This window comes from Halyomorpha halys, unplaced genomic scaffold, assembly GCF_000696795.3.
Source record: "Halyomorpha halys isolate HHAL.00 unplaced genomic scaffold, Hhal_1.1 Scaffold421.1, whole genome shotgun sequence".
Taxonomy (NCBI): domain Eukaryota; kingdom Metazoa; phylum Arthropoda; class Insecta; order Hemiptera; family Pentatomidae; genus Halyomorpha; species Halyomorpha halys.
The window spans coordinates 867,137-886,895 of NW_027109834.1; the positions used below are offsets into that span (position 1 = coordinate 867,137).

Genomic DNA, 19,759 nt, shown 5'->3' on the forward strand with positions numbered 1-19,759 from the left:
TACTGGGTAGTTTCTCTACATCCTGTATCATATCATTATGTCATTATGATCAAATTTACTGGTTGTATTTTTTTATACAGTTGTAAATATCAATAAATAAAATTTAAAAAAAAACTTCTAAAATATAAGTTATTGAAATTGCTTGTTGTTTCAGAATCACCCGTATAGCAATCTTTAATACCATATGTTAAAGGATTCATTTTAAAACTGATTAAATAAAATAAAAAAATGAAGAAGCTCAGAGATAGGATATAACCCGAAATGGAAATAAGTTCTTAAAAACTAAAAGCTATCTCTGGAATGTTATCGCAGAAATGATACTGGATTTAATTATCCTGGTTTGGGTAAAGAAATTATCAGTAAAAGTCTCGTTTTCATTCTATTCAGCCTGCCCTGCTCTAGACTTCAGACAGAAATAATCAAACTTTTTCAGTCCTTTTGTTTTTTTTCTTTCTTTTTTTTCATAAAGATAATCATAACTCTTCCATTGAAGTTATGAAAAAGTTAATTTGACAATCCAGGCTTCCCTTCAGTCGGCATTATTTTATTATTCGAAGTTGAGCATTTTATCACGTGAAAGTTCTTTTGTAGTCTTTGATGAAGCAATTCCGTTCAGAAACCCTATTTGGGATAAATTAACTTTTTTTTGTTAATTTATTTTTTCACAGTTTATACAAATAAGTTATAGAATACCAAAAATTGTTTTTTGCTATCTAAAAAGGTTCGGTTTCATATACAAAAGGAGGGAACACGGTGTGAGGGTCATCGATTTTAACTAAATTGTTTATGTTGATTTTTCCATCCATAAATATTCTACCCGCGTCTAGTAATTCTATCTAAAGGGCCATTCAAAAATAGTTTACTTTTCTGCTTTGCTTTGTATGAATTTCAAGGTTTCTATTTTATTTAAGATACAAGTTGACAAAAGAGACTGGAAGAAAGAGAATGGAAGGCCTACCGAGTGGGCGATCTTTCGTCAACTGCGCTCAAGACTTGATCGATTTGAGCACAAGGGAAGAGGAATCAAGAATGGACATAGAAGAAACTGGCTGGACGAAAGTTAGTTACAATCACCTGAGGAATAATTAAGTTCCTTGGAGTAGAAGAGAGCAGCAGGAAAGTGCGAAAGAGAGGATAAGAAACTCCGAGAGAAGAATGGGCCAAATAAAACCAAGAAGGGCGCCGTGAGGACTGAAAATGCCATGGATGCGGAAAGATAGGACACATGATGGCCAAGTGCTACCGTACCCATTGGACATATAGCGAGACAATGTATTTATATGTTTCGACGACCATGCGAACCAGGTAAACCGATGGAGGTGAATGTCCAACATGTGAGGAGGAGAAGGATTTCTCTGAGGTCAGAACGATCTGAAAATGATAGCACCGACATGTCTGAGGCCTCGGAGATTGAAGCAGAAGAAAACGATGTCGGAATTCGTAACATAAAGCAGAAACCGGAGGAACGTGTGGAGAGGGGCTGGCAGGATGAAGGAAGAGATCTGAAGTGCGTATCCGCTGAGGGGTGGCCATTTTGTTGGTGAGGCATAGAGGATAAATGGCGGAAAGAAGGCGACTGGTGTGCGAGACTCCTCGTCAATGTCAGTTAATCGCCCTGGGGTGCCCTGCAGAGTAGAGGGAGAAGTGGAAATTGAGTACATGGGGGGCAAAGGGGAAGTTTCTAATAGTAATTATTGGGTGTGACCTGCTAGGGAAAGTAGGTGCAAGGGTTCAGAATCACGGGGGTAACTGGGACATCAAGATTGGAAAGAAGAAATATATCTGCCAACAACTAAGAGGAGATGGTGAAGCAAGAATAGGAGCAATAAATCAGGAAGGGACTGAAAAGACCAAATCATGAAGGAGTATGATAACATTTGTTTTAGAGGAGAGGATGTCCTGGGAGCAGCAGGGAAAGCAGTACACGAGATTCTGCTGAAAGAAGACAGGGTTATCTATTTGAAGGAGAGGCGGTACCCGCAAACGCTCCATAAACTTATTAGAGAGGAGATAATCTGCGTAACCAGGAAATTATAGTAGATAGCACATCTCCCTACAATAGTCCGTTATGGGCGGTCAGAAAGCGCTCGCCGGAAGAAAACATAGATAAATATAGAGTAGTAGTCGACTATCGGAAAACAAACGAAAACGTGGTAGATGAAAAGTACCCCTTACTCAGGTTCGAGGATATTTTGCATAGATTAAACGGGGCTAAAATTTTTAGTACACTAGATCTGAAGGCGGGGGTACCACCTGATTAAGATTCACCCGAAAGACCACCAAAAGACGGCGTTTACTTTCGAGAGAGGCCACTACGAATTTACGAGGATGCCTTTTGACCTGAAAAATGCTCCGGTAACATTCCAAAAGCTCATGAACTATTTTCTTCATGAAGATCAAGGGGATTTGAATGAATCCGTCAGCCAAGTGTATATAGATGACCTGCTGGTATTCAGTAAGGCCGTGGAGGAACACGTGTAACATTTGAGGAGTGTATTCTAGTGGATGAGGCAGTTCAGTTTAAAGCTTTCACAGGTGAAGTCAGTAATGGGTCAAACACAAATAACTTCTTGAACACACAATCTCAAAGGAGGAAATTTGACCAGATGCCCAGAAAGTGGAAGCTCTTCAGAAGATGGCCGTGCTGAAGGATGTAAAAGGGATCAGGATTTTGTTAGGGGTGTTAAAATATTACAGACGGTTTGTGCCCGAAATGGCTGAATACCTCGTATCCTGATTCAAAAATGATTATAGCAGCTGATAAGGGAGCCGATTCATGCATTTTCCGACTTTCAGAGGCCGTTTGCACTTACGACGGATACCAGTGAGTATGCGCTGGGTGCGGTACTATCCCAGGAGAACAAAAGGGTGAACGTCCAATAGCCTACACCAGCAGACGCCTAACGAGACGGAGACCCGTTACGGTGCTTTGGAACGAGAGCTGTTTAGGATTGTGTGAGCGATGGACTACTTTAGACCCTACCTTTTTGGAAGAAGATTTCGGGTCCACACTGACCATAGACTCCTTCAGTGGGTACCAAAACTAAAAGAGTCTTCGGCACGGATCACTCGCTAGAAGGAACTTTTGAGCCAATATAATATGGATTTTGCATACAAGCCAGGAAAAGAAAACGTGGTGGCAGACTGGCTTTCACGTGCAATGCCCGTCAATGAACGATCGAAGAACGACTACGCTGGCCCGTCTAGAGAAGTAAGACAGTTTTGCGATAATAGATTCCGGAGGAAGATGAGCATGCAGACACGTTTAGTGACCATCTGCGGGTGTATCAGTTGGAAAAGGGATTAGAACCGGATGAGGCGATGGAACGAGCGATTGCAGTGTACAATGACTCCATACATACGGACACGGGTTTTACGCCCTTCGAAATTCTTTTTGGCCTGCGTGGACGTCGGAAGATTATACAGGCACAGTGACTGGAAAAGGGGGAGTTACCAACAACAGTTCAGGCCTGAGGAAATAATGGAATAGGGTCAAAGCTCGTATGGAGAGTGAGAAGAGTAAACGGGTAGAGAAATAAAATTCAAGCGTGCGTGTCCTGATGAGAAACATCAAAATGGGACCACAGGAGATTGTGCAACAATAGAGAAAAGGAACTGCAGCGATACTTTCAGAGTGAAGTGATTAGGGAACACAATACTGATCCAATTAAGAGCTTGCGCGGACCCAAAAAGAGGAAGTTACGGCCTCAGTGCGATGTCAGCTGACAAAGGCCGTCAGGTTATCGACTAGATCAGCTGAACATTTATACACATATAGGTTCAAATGTATACCAAATCACAAAAACTGAGAAACGCTTTTAGTAAAGTAGGTGGATTTTTTTATTTTGTAAAAAAAGGATGTCAAATTCGTTTTTAGCGTTCTTAAAACACTTAAATACGAATTTTCATAAAAATCAAAAACTACTTTACTCGTTCCATTTATAGTTTCAGTAGGGTAATATATAATTATGTACCGCTTCTTAGTTTTCTCTGGAAAGCTAATAAACAACCTTATAAACTATCAGCACATTAATTTCTTCAATTATAAATATAGTTGTAAATATTCCAAAAGATGATTTGGAGCCTCCTAATATATAAAATTATCATTGGACTTCTGCCGCATTATTCACACATTCCATTTAATTATAGCATTTGTATTACAGTTTTAATACTAAAAACATTTTTTTTTAATCTGTTTTCTCTTTTTTCTAGGTCCTTATACAATTAAGATTGGCGGAAATTTATGATTTTTTTCTTTTTTGCCTACAGCCAGACCTAACAAAACTAAAGCCATACAACTGCAACAACGACACACAATGCACCTCACTCACCGGCATCTTCAACTGCTCCAAAGGACATTGCTCCAACTACTCGCAGGAGTACATCTGCCATAACAAGGCCGAAGGAATAACGGTCGACGCTAGCAAAGACAACCTCAAGCTCAATGGATTCTTCAGCTGTGAAAACGCAAGGTAATGGTTCACATTAAATATATTGCGTAATATGGATTATATGTTCTGGGCTGTTTTAGTTTTCAAGAAAAGAAAGAGTATTGACCCTTCCAATGAACCTTTGAGACTGGTCCAACTCAAGAAAGATCTGTCTTATAAGATTACTATTATTAGGAGGAAAGCACAGCGTGCACTCACAATAATAAAAAAAAAAAGGAAAATTATTAGTTGACCTATATGTAATCATTTTAGGAAGATGGTTCGTGTTGTGGTAGAAAAAAAAGGACGAAATTAATAGAACAAAAAAAAATTTATTAGAAACCAACATTTCGCCTCAATTTTCAGGTCTTCTTCATCAGGGTTCAGTCCTATAGGGAGAATAAATTTGATTTTACCTTCAGGACCCAGTCCTGATGAAGCCTTAAAGAAGGGCAAAATGTTGAGTATTCATAAATAGTTTTTCTGCCATTTTTGTTGTTCCACACACAATCCACTTTCCACAATTTAAATATAAGAAGATGGTCAGGGTTGCAGTAGAAAAAAAAGAACAATAGTTATAAACCGCAACCCTGACCATCTTCTTATATTTAAATTTTTACGGTCAACTATATATACATATATATAATAAATACAGTTACATCATTCATCTAAAGTGTTGACAAAACCAGTTTATGATAATATACTCGTCTGCGAATAAAAATCCATAATAAAATACATATTCGCTGTATATGCATATTTAATACTTTCAAATGTTGATAGATTAGAAGTAATAGTTTAATACTTTGTAAAGTAAAGATAACGGAACTCTTGTGTTTAAATATAAATATATCACCGAATATACTTCATCGCCGAATTCGGTTATTGCGTAATTGAGATTAAACGCTGCCATCAATCACACGTACTGCCTGAATGATTGATTGGGTTCTATTACCTGTTGATCACGAATTATGCACACACGTCCGTCAATATGCTTGACTGTCAACTAATTGTCACCTCAGAAGGTACACATCTACAATCCGTATCAATTGCATAATTCAAATCAATATGTCAGCAGAGGAAATGGGTCCACTCAGTCTCAAGTCACATTGCAAATAAATTATGTTGACTAAAGATAAAAGATATTTTAATTTCTACTTGGGAAGTATTTTAGACTAATTTCACGTAATATTCTAAATTAACATAAATAATAATAAATTACAAAAATGTTGCGATTTGGTACTTCTTTACGCCTTTTATTTCATTTATATAATCTTCATTGCCATGTTAAATAGTATATATTAAAACAGCATTAAAATTATAGCAGAAATATTATAATATAATAAATAAAAGTTGAAATATTAAAAAAAGCACAGTCCTATATATGATAGGACTCGTCCCACTGTTCGGCAGCTTCTGGACATGCGAAATAAAGGACCCTATGCATCAATAAAATCTCAAACATTTCCTTGTTATTGTAAAATACAATGTTACATCAACATTCAAAAAAACTTATAAACTAGGAAGAACTCAGCTGAACGCAGAATTCACTTTAAAGCTACAATGAATGAATTGTCCATTCTGATCCTTAGGGCTACATATACCCGTAGAGAGAGAGAGAAATGAATTATTCATTCATGGTGCCCAAATACATCGGGTTGCTACATTACACAGCGTACTTATCAATCCGTAATCGGACATATATAAATTACATATTTTACATGGTATAATAAAATAGAAAGAAAACATTTTTTTTCCATAGTTTTCTTTTATAGTTACAAATTTCACTATTCACACCAAATACAAAAATTTCAATTTATTCCTTTTTTTTTCTTTTCCCTTCTTGTCCATTCCATTCCACAATTTTTATTTCATTTGATCGACAAATTTACTCTCCAGAATTCCCCCTCTCAGATCCTCCCCAGTGACCCGCTAAACAAATTCACTATTAGACGGCAGTGTGAGAACCAAAGAAATACTAGTCACAGCACTAGATAAGTTTACAGTATAAGAAAAAAATAAATACATTTTACCAAAACAAAACTAATACATAGATTGAAAGGAAAATATAATAAAAAGTTGGTTAAAAGAAATACTAGATTGGATACCTAGGTAAACAATAAAAAAAAAATAATAATAATAAAAATAAAATAATTTAATGAATAAATAAGTTAAAACACACAAATCGACAAGTCCACCTACTAAAATAAATAAATAAACTAGAGCTAATTCCCATGCAGGTGATGATGTATTATCCCCAGGGAGTCCAAAATAATATTTTCTGCTAAGATCGCAATATCCCCGATGCTAACACCTAGGCCTTCTAAGAAGTTCCTTGTTCTATCTGGTATTATTCCGCGAGATCCAAACCAGAGGCCTCTCACGGTGTACTCTCTCTCTCCAAAGATCTCACGGAATTTTTCCTTAAGGAAAGGGATGCATTTTTCATATATTTCCTTTTTTTCCCCTTTCCACTCCACCTTCCTGTTCGAGATTATGCTCAAATCTTACCGCCGAATTCAAGACCAGAGCTATGCCTCCGACTTTTGTAAATGCGACAATATCGGCGTATCTTACTGATCCGTCGGTTCAACGCAATAAACCTCCTCGAAACAGGTGAAGTCTTTTCTTTCAAGGAACTTCATCAATTCTTCTTTGACCCTGTGGTGCCGGCGTATTATAAGGAGGGAGTTGTTGAAGCATTATCCCAGCACATGGGCTGGTGTTTCAGACTCTCTGCCGCATTTGCGACAGAGGACCAAACTTCTCTTTGCTGTCCACTGGCTCCTGGGACTCCACGCAGGTGTGCGTAGTTGATATTTAGTTTCTGGGCGTTCGCCCATTCTGACCCTGAGAGTATCTGCTTCTCACATACATATCTATTGGCATTCGGGGTTTCTTTAAAATGGCGAACACCAATACCCTGCCACCTGCAACAGGCCCATTCTTCGAAAGCATTCGTAGAGCTCTCACACTTTGGTAGCCCTGATCCATCCCCAGTCTATCGACACATGCCGCGATTTTGGCTTCGTAATTGGATGTAGACTGGAATAGGGCATCCGGAACATTCGACAGTCGCTGGACAATAGACCAATGCTGCAGTGGAACTTCCCATTGACAGCAGATCAGACCCAGTCCTCATAATATAAAAGAAGAATAGGAAGGGTTTGTCAGACTGGTAGGGGAAGGCTATGTCCTATCAGATGTTGGGTAGGTAAGAGATGGGGACAGAGAGAATTCATCTAATTGGATATCTTAAACTTAGTAGGAAGGACTGAAGCCTAATAATATCGTAAATTCATTGGGCAATATAGGGGGTAATTAATGAAATCTAAGCAAGTATGGGAATAAAATACAGAAGGAGAGATGGAATGTTTGTAACTTTGTGGGAACTGACCCAACATATGTTATACATAAAATAGACAGATGCAGACATTCGGTGGAATGACATCTTGGTCACTACTTTATTAGTGATAAAGTAGAAACACATGAATGGTCAAGGGGACAAAGAAAAGATCATTTCCTCTGGTTCCAAAGTCGCCAGTTAGGTCAATCTTATTAGGTCATGTGTTTTTAGAAACACTTTATAGTTTATAACAATAGCCGTTGAAGATTTATAATAATAGTTGTTGAATACTCTTAATAATTACATGTTCTGTTTACTTACGATTATTAGCCATTCGGTATAAGTAAATCTATTTTAATTATGTGATCGACACGTGATTAAACTGGACAATATCGTTACCCGCACCCACGAAGCTTCTCCAGTTAGGACAGCTTCATGGAAGGAAGCTCTGCAAGTAACTTCTGCAGATTGAGATAAACGTGACTGAGATGCTTACGTAACTTCTCAAGCAACGATCAATCAGTTCTCGCGTAAATTATTTATGTATAAAATAAATTTCAATAAAATACTAATATTTAAAAATAAGATAAACTAATTTATTATGATAATTAATTTATACATTATTCTGTCCTTTTAATTGAATGAAACGCTTTTGACATGCAATTCTGTATTTATTATAAAATGTATCCTGTCATGTCTTATAGAAAAAAAATGGTTATAAATAATACTTATTTAATTTTAACTGCACTATGATACAAATACTGTATTCGATTTAATATCTACTTCATTAACAATAAAATTCCATTCTTTGGTATCAATGAGGTTGATTATTTCTGGCTTATTTTGCACACTCTTCCCTAAATAACTATAAATATATAATGTATTTTATTCTTCATTTATTTTTTCAATTGAAATTAAACTCCTTGTTATCTATTAGATATATTTTTAAGTGGATTATTTCGTTTCATTTATCAAAATTTGATGATTTTTATTTAATGTTATGTTTTTCTTAATATCTTCTAGTAGTCACTAAGTAGGGCCACGACTATTTATACTTGGTAAAATTTATGTCTTCATTTTCAATTCTATTAGCAACTAGTAAGTTTGATAATAGGCAATTATTGAAACTCTCAATTAAAAACCTCCCCCTAAATGATTTCTTTTCAAATTCAGTATGAAAGAAAAATATTTTCGATAATTCTAAACACCGCACAAATTAAATAACGCTAAATATTGACCTTCATGATTGATTTATTATACATTCTTTTTTAGTAATTCCCTTAATAAATAATTCATAAATCATACATACAAATTTTTTATTATGAATGCAATCATAAATTTAAGCATTAACAATTATTTTTTCCTTGTCACTTTTTAGTGCTAAAAGAATTGTAAAAAATTCAAAAAACGTATTATAGACTATGACGCTACTGAATTAATTAAGAAGAAAAATTTATTTCTACTTTTAAATATTCATATTTTTTTAATAAATCTTTAAGGATTACATAAATATTCACCCTAAAGTGTCAATATAGAATATTTGGAACTAGGACACAGAACTGGCGATTTTTCATTTCGATGACAAGCTGAATACCCAGAGCGTTTCCTTCCAGTTCCTTCCCTCAGGAAAACGGGCTAACCGGAGACAAGCTGGGGATGAAAGGTAGGGTGGCGTGAGAGGAAGGATCGAAAGCCCATGAACACTGGGCCCACTAGGGGACTCCTCAGCAATAAGGAAGTCCGGGATATCCTCCACAGCCCATGCTATAATAATATATAAGTATTTTCCTCCAGAGCACCTACAATTATCAAATAACATATTATTCAAATGAATTAGTATTACTATATGTTAAGGCTACTAAGTTATATTTATGTTTTATTGTAAATTAATCTTTATTTATATAAGTATTGCTTAATATATTAAAGTATATTAATTATTTTTAACGTAATAGAATAACTAGAACTATTTTTATTATTAAATTAAGACAGAAAAACATCAACATTAGTAAGTCGTGTGCATTTTAATCGTTACGCCCGAAGTTCACCTATTCTAATACGTGAGTCAGTAGTCTCATCCAATGTGCTTTATGGATATCTCTTAAAATTTTTTCGAAAAACATTCTCAACAGAAATGGTATTTCTGGTACCGGACATCAGGGACAATGCAGAATACTCGTTTCAGAACTTCCGAACAGTACCAATAAGAACAAAACGAGGGTATTTTCCCTTATTAGTCACTAAATGGAACGTTTGAACATTTGATTGTGATTTAATTTAGGCAATAATCACAGAAATTTATTGTTTTTTTCTAAACTTTAATGATTCATTTGAATTTCTTTCTTTTTTTCTCTCTTCTCCTTCATAGCTTTCCTGTTTTATTTGGACAAGATTGTTTCATTTAAATTTTTTTCTTTAGTTCTTCCAAGGTTAGTCTAATATTTTTGTGTTTTTTATATAAAATAGAGGAGCAAGAAGTGTCCAATAAAAGCTGTTCGTCGTTAAGACATTTCATTTATTCAAAATTATATTTATTTTTACATATTACGACAACAGGGTGGGAAAGGGACAAAGTTCTACGTAGATACATATGTGTTATCAAAAGAACTCCCTAACAATTATTGGTTCTCCAGGTGGGATGATTATTTGGAATTTATTAGTTGATATTCTTATTTTATACTTTTTTTTTTTTTAATTTATGAATATTTTTTTTTAACTTTCTTCATAAATAATTTCTTCACCAGTTTTCATTGTTTCATTAAACGAGAATTGCGTTTGTAAATTGAATATTGGGTACAACTATTCCCCATGTTCACATAACCTCGTCCTATTTCGTTATTTTATTTATTTTTTTAAAAGCTCTTAGTCTTTTTATTTTTTTTTTTTTGCTTCAAACTCTCTTGCTATGGTTCCTGAAGTAGATTCTTGGGGAAAACAGATTTTGGAAAAGCAGAGGGAAGAATCAGCATCAGATATTAAATCTACACAAGAATTATGTCTATCAATGATTTCTAATCCTCAGAAAATTGCTTAAATCCTGGTTATCTAGAAAAATTCAACATGGGATAAATTACTTGTCATTGCTACAAAAGCAAAATTTATGGCAAATCAGCTTGATTAAACCGCAGAAATAGAACGACTAAATTAATTAATTCCGGAGAAATACGATTTATTCTACGAGGTGTTATTCAACGAAAGTCTCAACGATGAAGGAGCCAGTACGTCTCGCGTTAATAATTCTTTAACCGAAACCAGTTATAATCCAGTATTAATATTAGGTTTAAATTTTTTGGGTTTAGGTTTTGGGATTTAGATGATCCATCGAGCTTTATTTTCATTACCAAAGCCCTAAGCTTATTACAATAAAAAAACAGGGGAATATATAAATCGTAAATAGGCAGAAAAGAACTTAATTTTAAAAATTTTATTTATAAATAATGTACCATATTACGGTCGGAGTCTTTAACAATTGGGACGACATCTTATTCACCTAGAGATGTTAAGCAACAGAAATCATTCAAACAAGTATTTGTGAAAACTGCTAATTTGGAGGAGAATGACCCTTTTTCATTGTGTAGAAATTTCATAGTATTTATGAATTTACAAAATTTACAATCATGACACCTCAGCAACCGTTTAATAAAATCAGAATGTGCCAACTCTGCATTAATTATATATTTCCCAATCACAACAGGTGAAGACCTAGTGTTGTTCCCAATCGAGCCAAGTGACAAACATTTCTCTAATGATCGCCTATCTTTAAAAAAAAACATTTGATCAAGATAAAACTTAAGGTGCGGTGCTTCTTGGCATCATGCGAGGAACAGCTTTGTTTCTTCTAGGAGCAGCGATCTGTAGCATAAAATACCTCACCAGAATTTTTAACGATCCGTTTGCTTAAAGACAGTGGAAACCAACCTACTACAGAAGGTTGTGATAAACGAAAAGGATTGCGGTATAGAAGAAACTCACTATTACTGGTACAACAATGAAAAAATAATTATTTATTTCAAATTATTTTTGAATTTATTTTCTCTTTAATTAATTACCAATCCTTACATAGTTCATTTTCATCAATTATTACTCCAACTAACAATGAGAGATCCTCTATCATTTCAAACAAACAAAATTAAAGGTATTTTATAAGAGAAAATATATATTTTCTCTTATTATATATTTCATTTATAGATAATAGAAAGTAGAAATAATTTGTAAAAGCCATCTCAAATCGACTATGTCCTTTTGTTGGAAGGCTTTAAAATGAACAAACAACAAATTGGTTCGGATTAAACATTTAATTGGTTCAATTTGAGGAATTTAATAACTAAAACTAAAATAAACAAAAGATGACTAATGATTAATACAAGTAAAAATAAAAAGGCCTCTCAGATGAAAATAAATTAGTTATATAAATTATGAAGATTACAATAAACTAATTTAGAAATAAATATATATAAAACAAATACCAGTCGATAGGTCCACTCCGATAGGTCCGAGGAAGAGTGCTGCCGAGATGCTTAGGTCGCAGCTCTTGTAGGTAAATACACCGATGCAATGGTCCAAAGTTGGTGTAGTGGCTCATCGATAGTCCAAATATCCAAAAGTCGTATTAATGTATTAGGCGAGCCGACAAAATGAACGCAGACAGGGCTGGTTACACACGTTCATCGCCACTACTTATCCGGAACTCATATTAAAATAGAAACACAGAAAAGCTCTGGTTTCGAACTGTAATGACGGTTAACTAAAAATGTCCAAACTATTAAACTATAAGAGCAGACAAGGCTGCTGAGATGCTACCATGGCCACTAATTAGCCGGGACTGCTATAAAAAAACTAAGATGGTCGGTCCGTTGCTAGGTGACGCCTTAGCAACAATTATCCTCCCCTAGCAACTGTCTCTATTACTCATTATAACATACAAATATAATTACATTTTTTCTTTTTAAATAACTAAATCCAATGAAATTAGTATAAATAAAAATAAACGTTATTAAATTAAACACTAAGACTAACTAAATATTATTTACAAGGTAATTATATATTATGGCGTTAACATAATTAATAGTTATAAATTTCTATTTATTATGTTTAAAAAGATAATAAAAGGGGAAACAATTAAGGAAAATTATATAATGAGATTCAAAACTGTAATATAGGTATCGATTGTATTGGAAATTCTATATTAGTAGACTCCCAGGACAGCTTTACAAACCCCTCAAATAGTTATTGGGAACTTATTGGGAGGCAAGTTTAGCAACATTTTGAAACACTTGACACGGTTAGGAACCTTTTCCTGTTCAATAAACTATATCCCATATATTAATTCCAGTATGGGTAATTTTATTTGAGATATAACTAATATTGAGAATTCGTTATGGGATTTTAAATTGTAAGGATTCATATGGAAGGAATACGACGCTTTCCAGGACCTTCAAACATAAATACTGTGTGCCATAAAAATCAGCTAATTTTTTTTTTTACTTTAAAGATTGAAAATTCGGATCGTTTTTAATCGTTGTAATGTAGGCAGAAATTACCATAAGATATAATTTCATTTGTTATACCAAATTCAGAGCTATTGAAAATAACGATAATTATATTACTTATTATGTAATTCGAACATTCACCATATAAAGGGAACAAATAATTTTCATGGTGTTTAAATTACAATTTATAATACATCTATATCTAGGATTAATAAACCAAACCTAGGGAAATTTCAGCAATCTGTTTACTGTTGCAGGATGCTTCTAGTAAAATAGACCAGTAAGGTTTTTTTTTGTTTTTTTTGTTTTTTAAAAACAAGTCAAATTCATTTTTTAACATCCTTTAAAATCCCTAAATACGAATTTAATGTAATAAAATTTAAAAAATTAAATTTTTGGACATGATATCCTTTTTCTGATGGCGTCCCTTGCTCACGTAAATCACTATAACTTCTCAAAAATTTATCCAAATCTAACTGCTGGGAAGTTTAATTTCTGAACTTCCAACAAATATAAAATAACTTTTAGATTTCATTCCTTTTATGGAATTCAAATTTTTAAAAAATACTCAAATATATATTTTTTTATATCTACGGTTTCAATTTTATTAAATTGGTTCTTGTAGTTTATAACATATTTTACCACATGTTTCGAAAAAAATTGGTTGAATTGGCGTTAAATTTATTATTGCAATTTCTGCTATGTTTGAATAAAAATCCAAGCGAAAAGTTTGAGGGAGAGAAGAGAGAGCTTTATTTAGCAATGCTGCCCAAATACATTGGGTTACTACAATACACAGCATACCAATAAATCCATGATCGGACATATATATATTCTCATGTTATAACAACATTTTTTTTTTTTTATTTCCTACCTTTTCCTTATACAATCAATACTGATTTACACACTAAATACAAATATTTTATTTTTTTTTTCATATATTTAGCAATTTCATTCCATATGAAAATTTCATTTTATTAAAATTAATTTTCAATAGATATGGCAAAAGGGTTTCTTGTTGTGTGAAAAATCAAAATAGAAACTTTATTATCCTTAAAATATATTTTACTCCAACTCAAGAGTAGATCTCATTTCAAACCAAATATCCAAGAATCTATTTGGAATAGAAATTCCCAAGATAAATATAAAAGACATTAATATAAAAATATGTTATATTTATTGTTATAAAGCCTATTTTATTTTTAGCACGGCCGTTCAATCCAGTACGCCCACTCTCAGCTATTGAAGGGGCTCCAGAATTAATAATCAAAAGTGAACTTAGCCAATAAGAAAGAGGACAGGGGAGCTATTGTATAAAAGCATCGATTTTCTATTGTAGTCCCTATAGACGGAATACATTAAGGGCTTATGGATTGACCAGTCTGCTTGAGTTTTAGCCTGATTAGAATGGTCTGCGGTTGCCTGTGTACCGAGCATTCAAACAAGTGCGTACTGCCGGTACTTTCAGTAGGAAGGACACATTTAAAAACCTAAATAATTCTGAAAAATAAAGAATACACTAGACAGGCCCATTGCTGAAAATAAAGGACTCGCAAATGAAGTTACTTATCCTGTAATCCAAATAACTAGAGGACCTAGAGTGAAAACAATGAATTTCTTTTACCTTTTAAGAAAGACTATCAACAGGTGGTGGGCTGGCCCCTTCAGGTCCTCATGTGATGACTAATGGATGTACGAGATGCTATCGGGAAATCATTTATGCAAATATCAGAATATATTTGTGTCTTAGAACAATATCCATTTTTAGAAAGTTCTAGTTTTTAATGTTGTCTATCAAAGATTAAATTTGTTACATGTATTTTTAAAAACAAACATTGCCCTCAGAAGACTGTAACATTTGTCAATCTGTGTTTCTAAAAACTTTTAGTTTTGTTTTTAAAATAAATTCTTCATTATAATTTATCATATATAAATAATCAATAATTGATAATAATCATACACTGATTACTATTCTGAGTGAATTGATCGTGTGACATGACAATTATACAGAGCTAAATGGTATTAACATATTACATTGTTTGAATACTGAATAAGGTAGGTGCTAGAGACCCCGAATTGAGGTGAATCAACACATTCCCTTTACGAGACCCGTCTGCTTCTTAATAATTTGAACCATCTAACGCAGTCAACCAAGGCTGACACAAGGGTCTTTAAGAGAAGAGAAAGAAAAAAAAAGTAATAATGAATCTATAAGTAAGACTCTTTTAACACAATCACTTGAATAAACTCATGAAATTCAAATGAAGTTAGGTACAAGATTTGAATTATGGAAATATCCTGAGCCATTCTGTTGCATCGGTAATTGAGATTTTGCTCAGCGATCCCTAAGAGACTTTGAGTGGACTCATCCGTACAAACTCCCTGTAGAAAAACAACTCAATAACCTGAGAATCATCTCTATAATCCTTTAGTTTAAATAATTAAATTAAACGGAAAAATGCGAATAAATAACCTAAAGTACAATACTGGATAATCGTGTACTTCATAAAGGATCTACTCAAGTAAGGATGGAGTCCTCTACAGATCAAAGATGTTTTGCCAAGTCGAGCTGCTCCTGATAGACCGGGCATCCAATTTCCAAGTTACAAAGAAACTAAGCATTAAAAATAAAAGTTCGTTATTAAGTCTCTTTGAGGTTAACGTATCTATAGTGAAGCGTCCTTCAAATTGAAATTGGTTGCCTCCAGAGTAAGGTCAAAGACAGTAAAACAAGATCCCATTCTTCCTTTCGGTTAAATTTGGATAAAATATTTGGTCTCACAGGTTTTGTTATTTGATGTAGCGTTTTCACATCTTCTAAAGCAATAAACTATTTTATAGTCAAATCAATAGTTATAATTAATTACTAAAATTAAAAAGATAACTAGTACCATTTCTTACCAATGACATATCTAAAGTACTCCGTTTTTGAATTGTCATACTGTTACTCTAAAGGTGTAAAATGGTAATATTAAAATAAATAAATAAAATAAAACTTCTAATTATATCTGTCATTTCCTGGCACAAAATCCATACTCCTGTTATGCTTTCTACAGCTAGATCAAATAGATTGTAGGCTGTAGTATTTTCTCGTACACACTCCACTTTATTTAAAAAGTCTCTTTAACCATTTACACGGTTCGTTATAACTTTGGCAGGATTCGAACTTTCGTCAGTTCTTTATTTAGTTTTCCTCGTCACATATATATATACAACTATAGTTGTTTTTTTCTCATGATAGCATCGAATATTTTTTTCTTTATTTAAGTCCTCGATATCATCGTCAACATGTTGTTCACATTTTTAGCTATCGATATTATATTGTGAGCTCGATATTTTCAATCAATCTTTTCATAATACCAGCTTCGTCTGGTATCAGAAAACTATTATTACTCCAAATATTATTCATCTTAGGCATGAATTTATATTTTGGTAAAAATTTCTGATATACATCTTTCGATAGGACTTTCATCTAATCTAAGCAAAATCATGTAAAGCCAACATTCAGTAAAAAATACAATCCTCTTACATAAGTATGCATTTCGGCAGGAATAAATGAAATTTGACAGATATGAAGTTTTATTTAGATTTATTTTAGTTTTTATCCTTACGGACATTTTCCCATTTGCTGTTTTATAATGTGAATTTCTTGGTAATGGTGTGTATCCTTGAAACCCCAGTCTGTAAACAGGCCACCCCTAAAAATAAACGGTGCCGCTAAAAAATCGTTCTGAACGAAAAACAAGTCTGTGTAAGATTAATGATGTCGGTCCACTCTCGTAAGAAGGCCGGGGTTAACCAACAGCTCCTGGTCCGCTAAACTACCATCACGCTGTTGAGGGTAAAATAATTGATTTTATATATATTCTTTATATTTTTACAATTTTGGAATAAAGAAAAAATATTTTACCAATGAAAGTTTCACAATCTACATCATGTGATTGTTAATACAGTTTATCTAAAATTTGAAACTTTAAATTCTTCGTTTCATTAAGACTCTAAATGAACACCAGGGTTAACTAAAAAGGAATCATCACTTAGAACGATAGACAAATTATTTAAAAAAAATAATTTACTCTCACTTTCGTAGCGGTTTGTTATATCCTTAATCAATAACAGCTTAAATCTCTTAGGACCAGTAACATGATTTGCTTCATAGTGTGGTGAAATATAGAAATGTACACAAACCAACTAAATGAATAGCTATATGAAGGGACGAACTTCATAATTGAGGCCTTTCACATTCTTACCAGAGACTCTTCAAAACATTCAGTTCATAATTTGAAGGCCGATTACATTAAAATTATGTTGAGAAAACTATCCTGCTACAGATAAAAATTTACCAAAATGTACTAACGGTATGATTGAATCTACTATAAAACATATATAATGAAAAATAATTTAATATTTATCAGTCATATACATTTCTTTAAATCTTTTCATAGCTATATTTTGTAAACCAAATTATTATTAAAAGATGGACTATAATATAAAAACAATGCTACTAATAAAAATGTTGCTTACAATTAATTTAATATCATGCAAATAATCATATAATTAATATTATGCGAATAATTAGATTGATAAATTGAATAAATCCCAAATTTCATGAAACACCCGTCTAGGATGAAACCAAGTCCCACATTTAACGGATAATGTGAAAATCCTTCGTGTTTGATCGCTTTGGAATGTCCTTAATAACAATATACAGTTTTCTGATTTTCTTTTTCTTTTTTTATTCCAGGTGCACGAAATATACAAAACCGGTCATATGCGACCGAAATTGCACGAACATCACGACCAAAGACATGAACGTGTTCCTACAGTTCGGGGATAACGTGTTCTGGGCCCGGTGTGGGAGGGGGATAGCCCACGACGAAGCCAGAGGGACGGATGTGGGAGTTGTCATGCCCCCGAAGGAAGTGTGGCACAACAGCAGCAACACAACCCTTATGGCTTCCTGCCACACTATCGTCAAGAACGGCACAACCATCAGGTAAGGAACTTACCTCATTATCTAGTTATTACTTGTAAATAAATCATTTATATCACAATGGATCTCGTACAAATTCCCTATGACAATATTTCACTCCTCAGTAAAATAAGCAGTAATCCATTATATATGAATTAAGTAAATTCGCAATAATGGAAATACAACAAATAAAAAACAAAAAAACAGATTAAGTTCACAAAAATGAACCCCAAAACGATTACTTAAATTTATTAGGTGTCATAATTATTTACATATTTCCTGACAAAATGAAGCTGAAAAATGTCAGTATAACCCATGCGTAGTAGCCAACCATGTTGGGACGAAGGTTTTAATGTTTCTGGTTTGTGTGTGGGTTCGATTCTCCCTGGTACTAGTAATTTACAGTCAAATTCTGTTATCCTCCAAGGTGAGAGTAATTCATCGCCAATTCGGAGTGATAAATGGGGAGCCGTTTCATTTGAGGTCTATAAAAGGAAAAACCCAATATTTAATTATCTACTATATTAGATAAAAATAATTTTAATAAATCAATTATTAATATAAATCTAATTTATGTCAATAGGAACCATAATAGGGCTTGACCATAAAGGACCAAACCAGAAATATTTGAATAAATATTCTTTTGGCCAATACCGTTTAATATTAACCTAAATACAGAACACTTAATTTTTTTAACTAAAAATAATTATACTCCTATGTTTGTCCCTCATAAGAAACAAAGAACGCTTAGGTTAAATTCAAGTTTTATCATTTTTCAAGAATTTAAATTTTTAAAAATAGTGTCTGTACTTAGTTCTATTTGGATACATACACTGAAAAAAAACTTAATCTTTGATGTAGTATAATCTAACATTACATTCGCGACATTACACTGTGGTTTGCCACGCCGAATAAACTTTGCCTCTTATTTTATTATTTAAATTTAGGAACTATTTCGAATCTATTTATTTATTAAAACAGTTAATCTTCTGGTTGAAATTGTTAACCTCAACCAACCATCTCCTCATTGATTACATGTACGGTCAATATTTCCATCATTATGCAATAAATATTTTACAAATAATCTATCTATCAGTATTCAATGTAATTTGGAGTCAATGGAAATAATTGTAGGGTAGGTATTTCCATTAATAAAGTTGCATTGCCTAACTTGCGTTTTCTCTACTAAATCAGAAATGGACGCCGGAGCGAAAGCCACTGAGCACTGAAAAATAAGCAAGGTAACAAATACCCAGGGGCCATCAATAAGAGACTCGTGGGAATTCCTACCGAGGATCGATAATGGTCCACGGTTCATCGGGGTCTATCTGGAACCTAGAGGTCCGCAGGAGAAATATCTAAACGAACTTTATATGCAGCTTAAGTGGGATAAATTATAGATTAAATAGAAACTTTGAAAAAAAAAAATCTCATCATAAATAAAAGATTGTTCCAGTAAGTGATTGTGGCAATGAAAGAAGCATTGTAAAATATTTCCGTTAATGTTTTTGTGGAAATATGAGCCCGA

General features: G+C 33.4%; 1 protein-coding gene across 1 annotated transcript in view; it reads left to right on the forward strand.

Annotated features, from left to right (window-relative positions):
* Positions 1–19,759, forward strand: part of Teh4 (tipE homolog 4) — a 187,077-nt gene that overhangs the window by 107,419 nt on the left and 59,899 nt on the right. The window contains exons 4-5 of the mRNA XM_067047995.1: positions 4,270–4,472; positions 18,004–18,255. Of these exons, the coding sequence (XP_066904096.1) occupies positions 4,270–4,472; positions 18,004–18,255 (455 nt within the window). The remainder of the gene's footprint in view (positions 1–4,269; positions 4,473–18,003; positions 18,256–19,759) is intronic.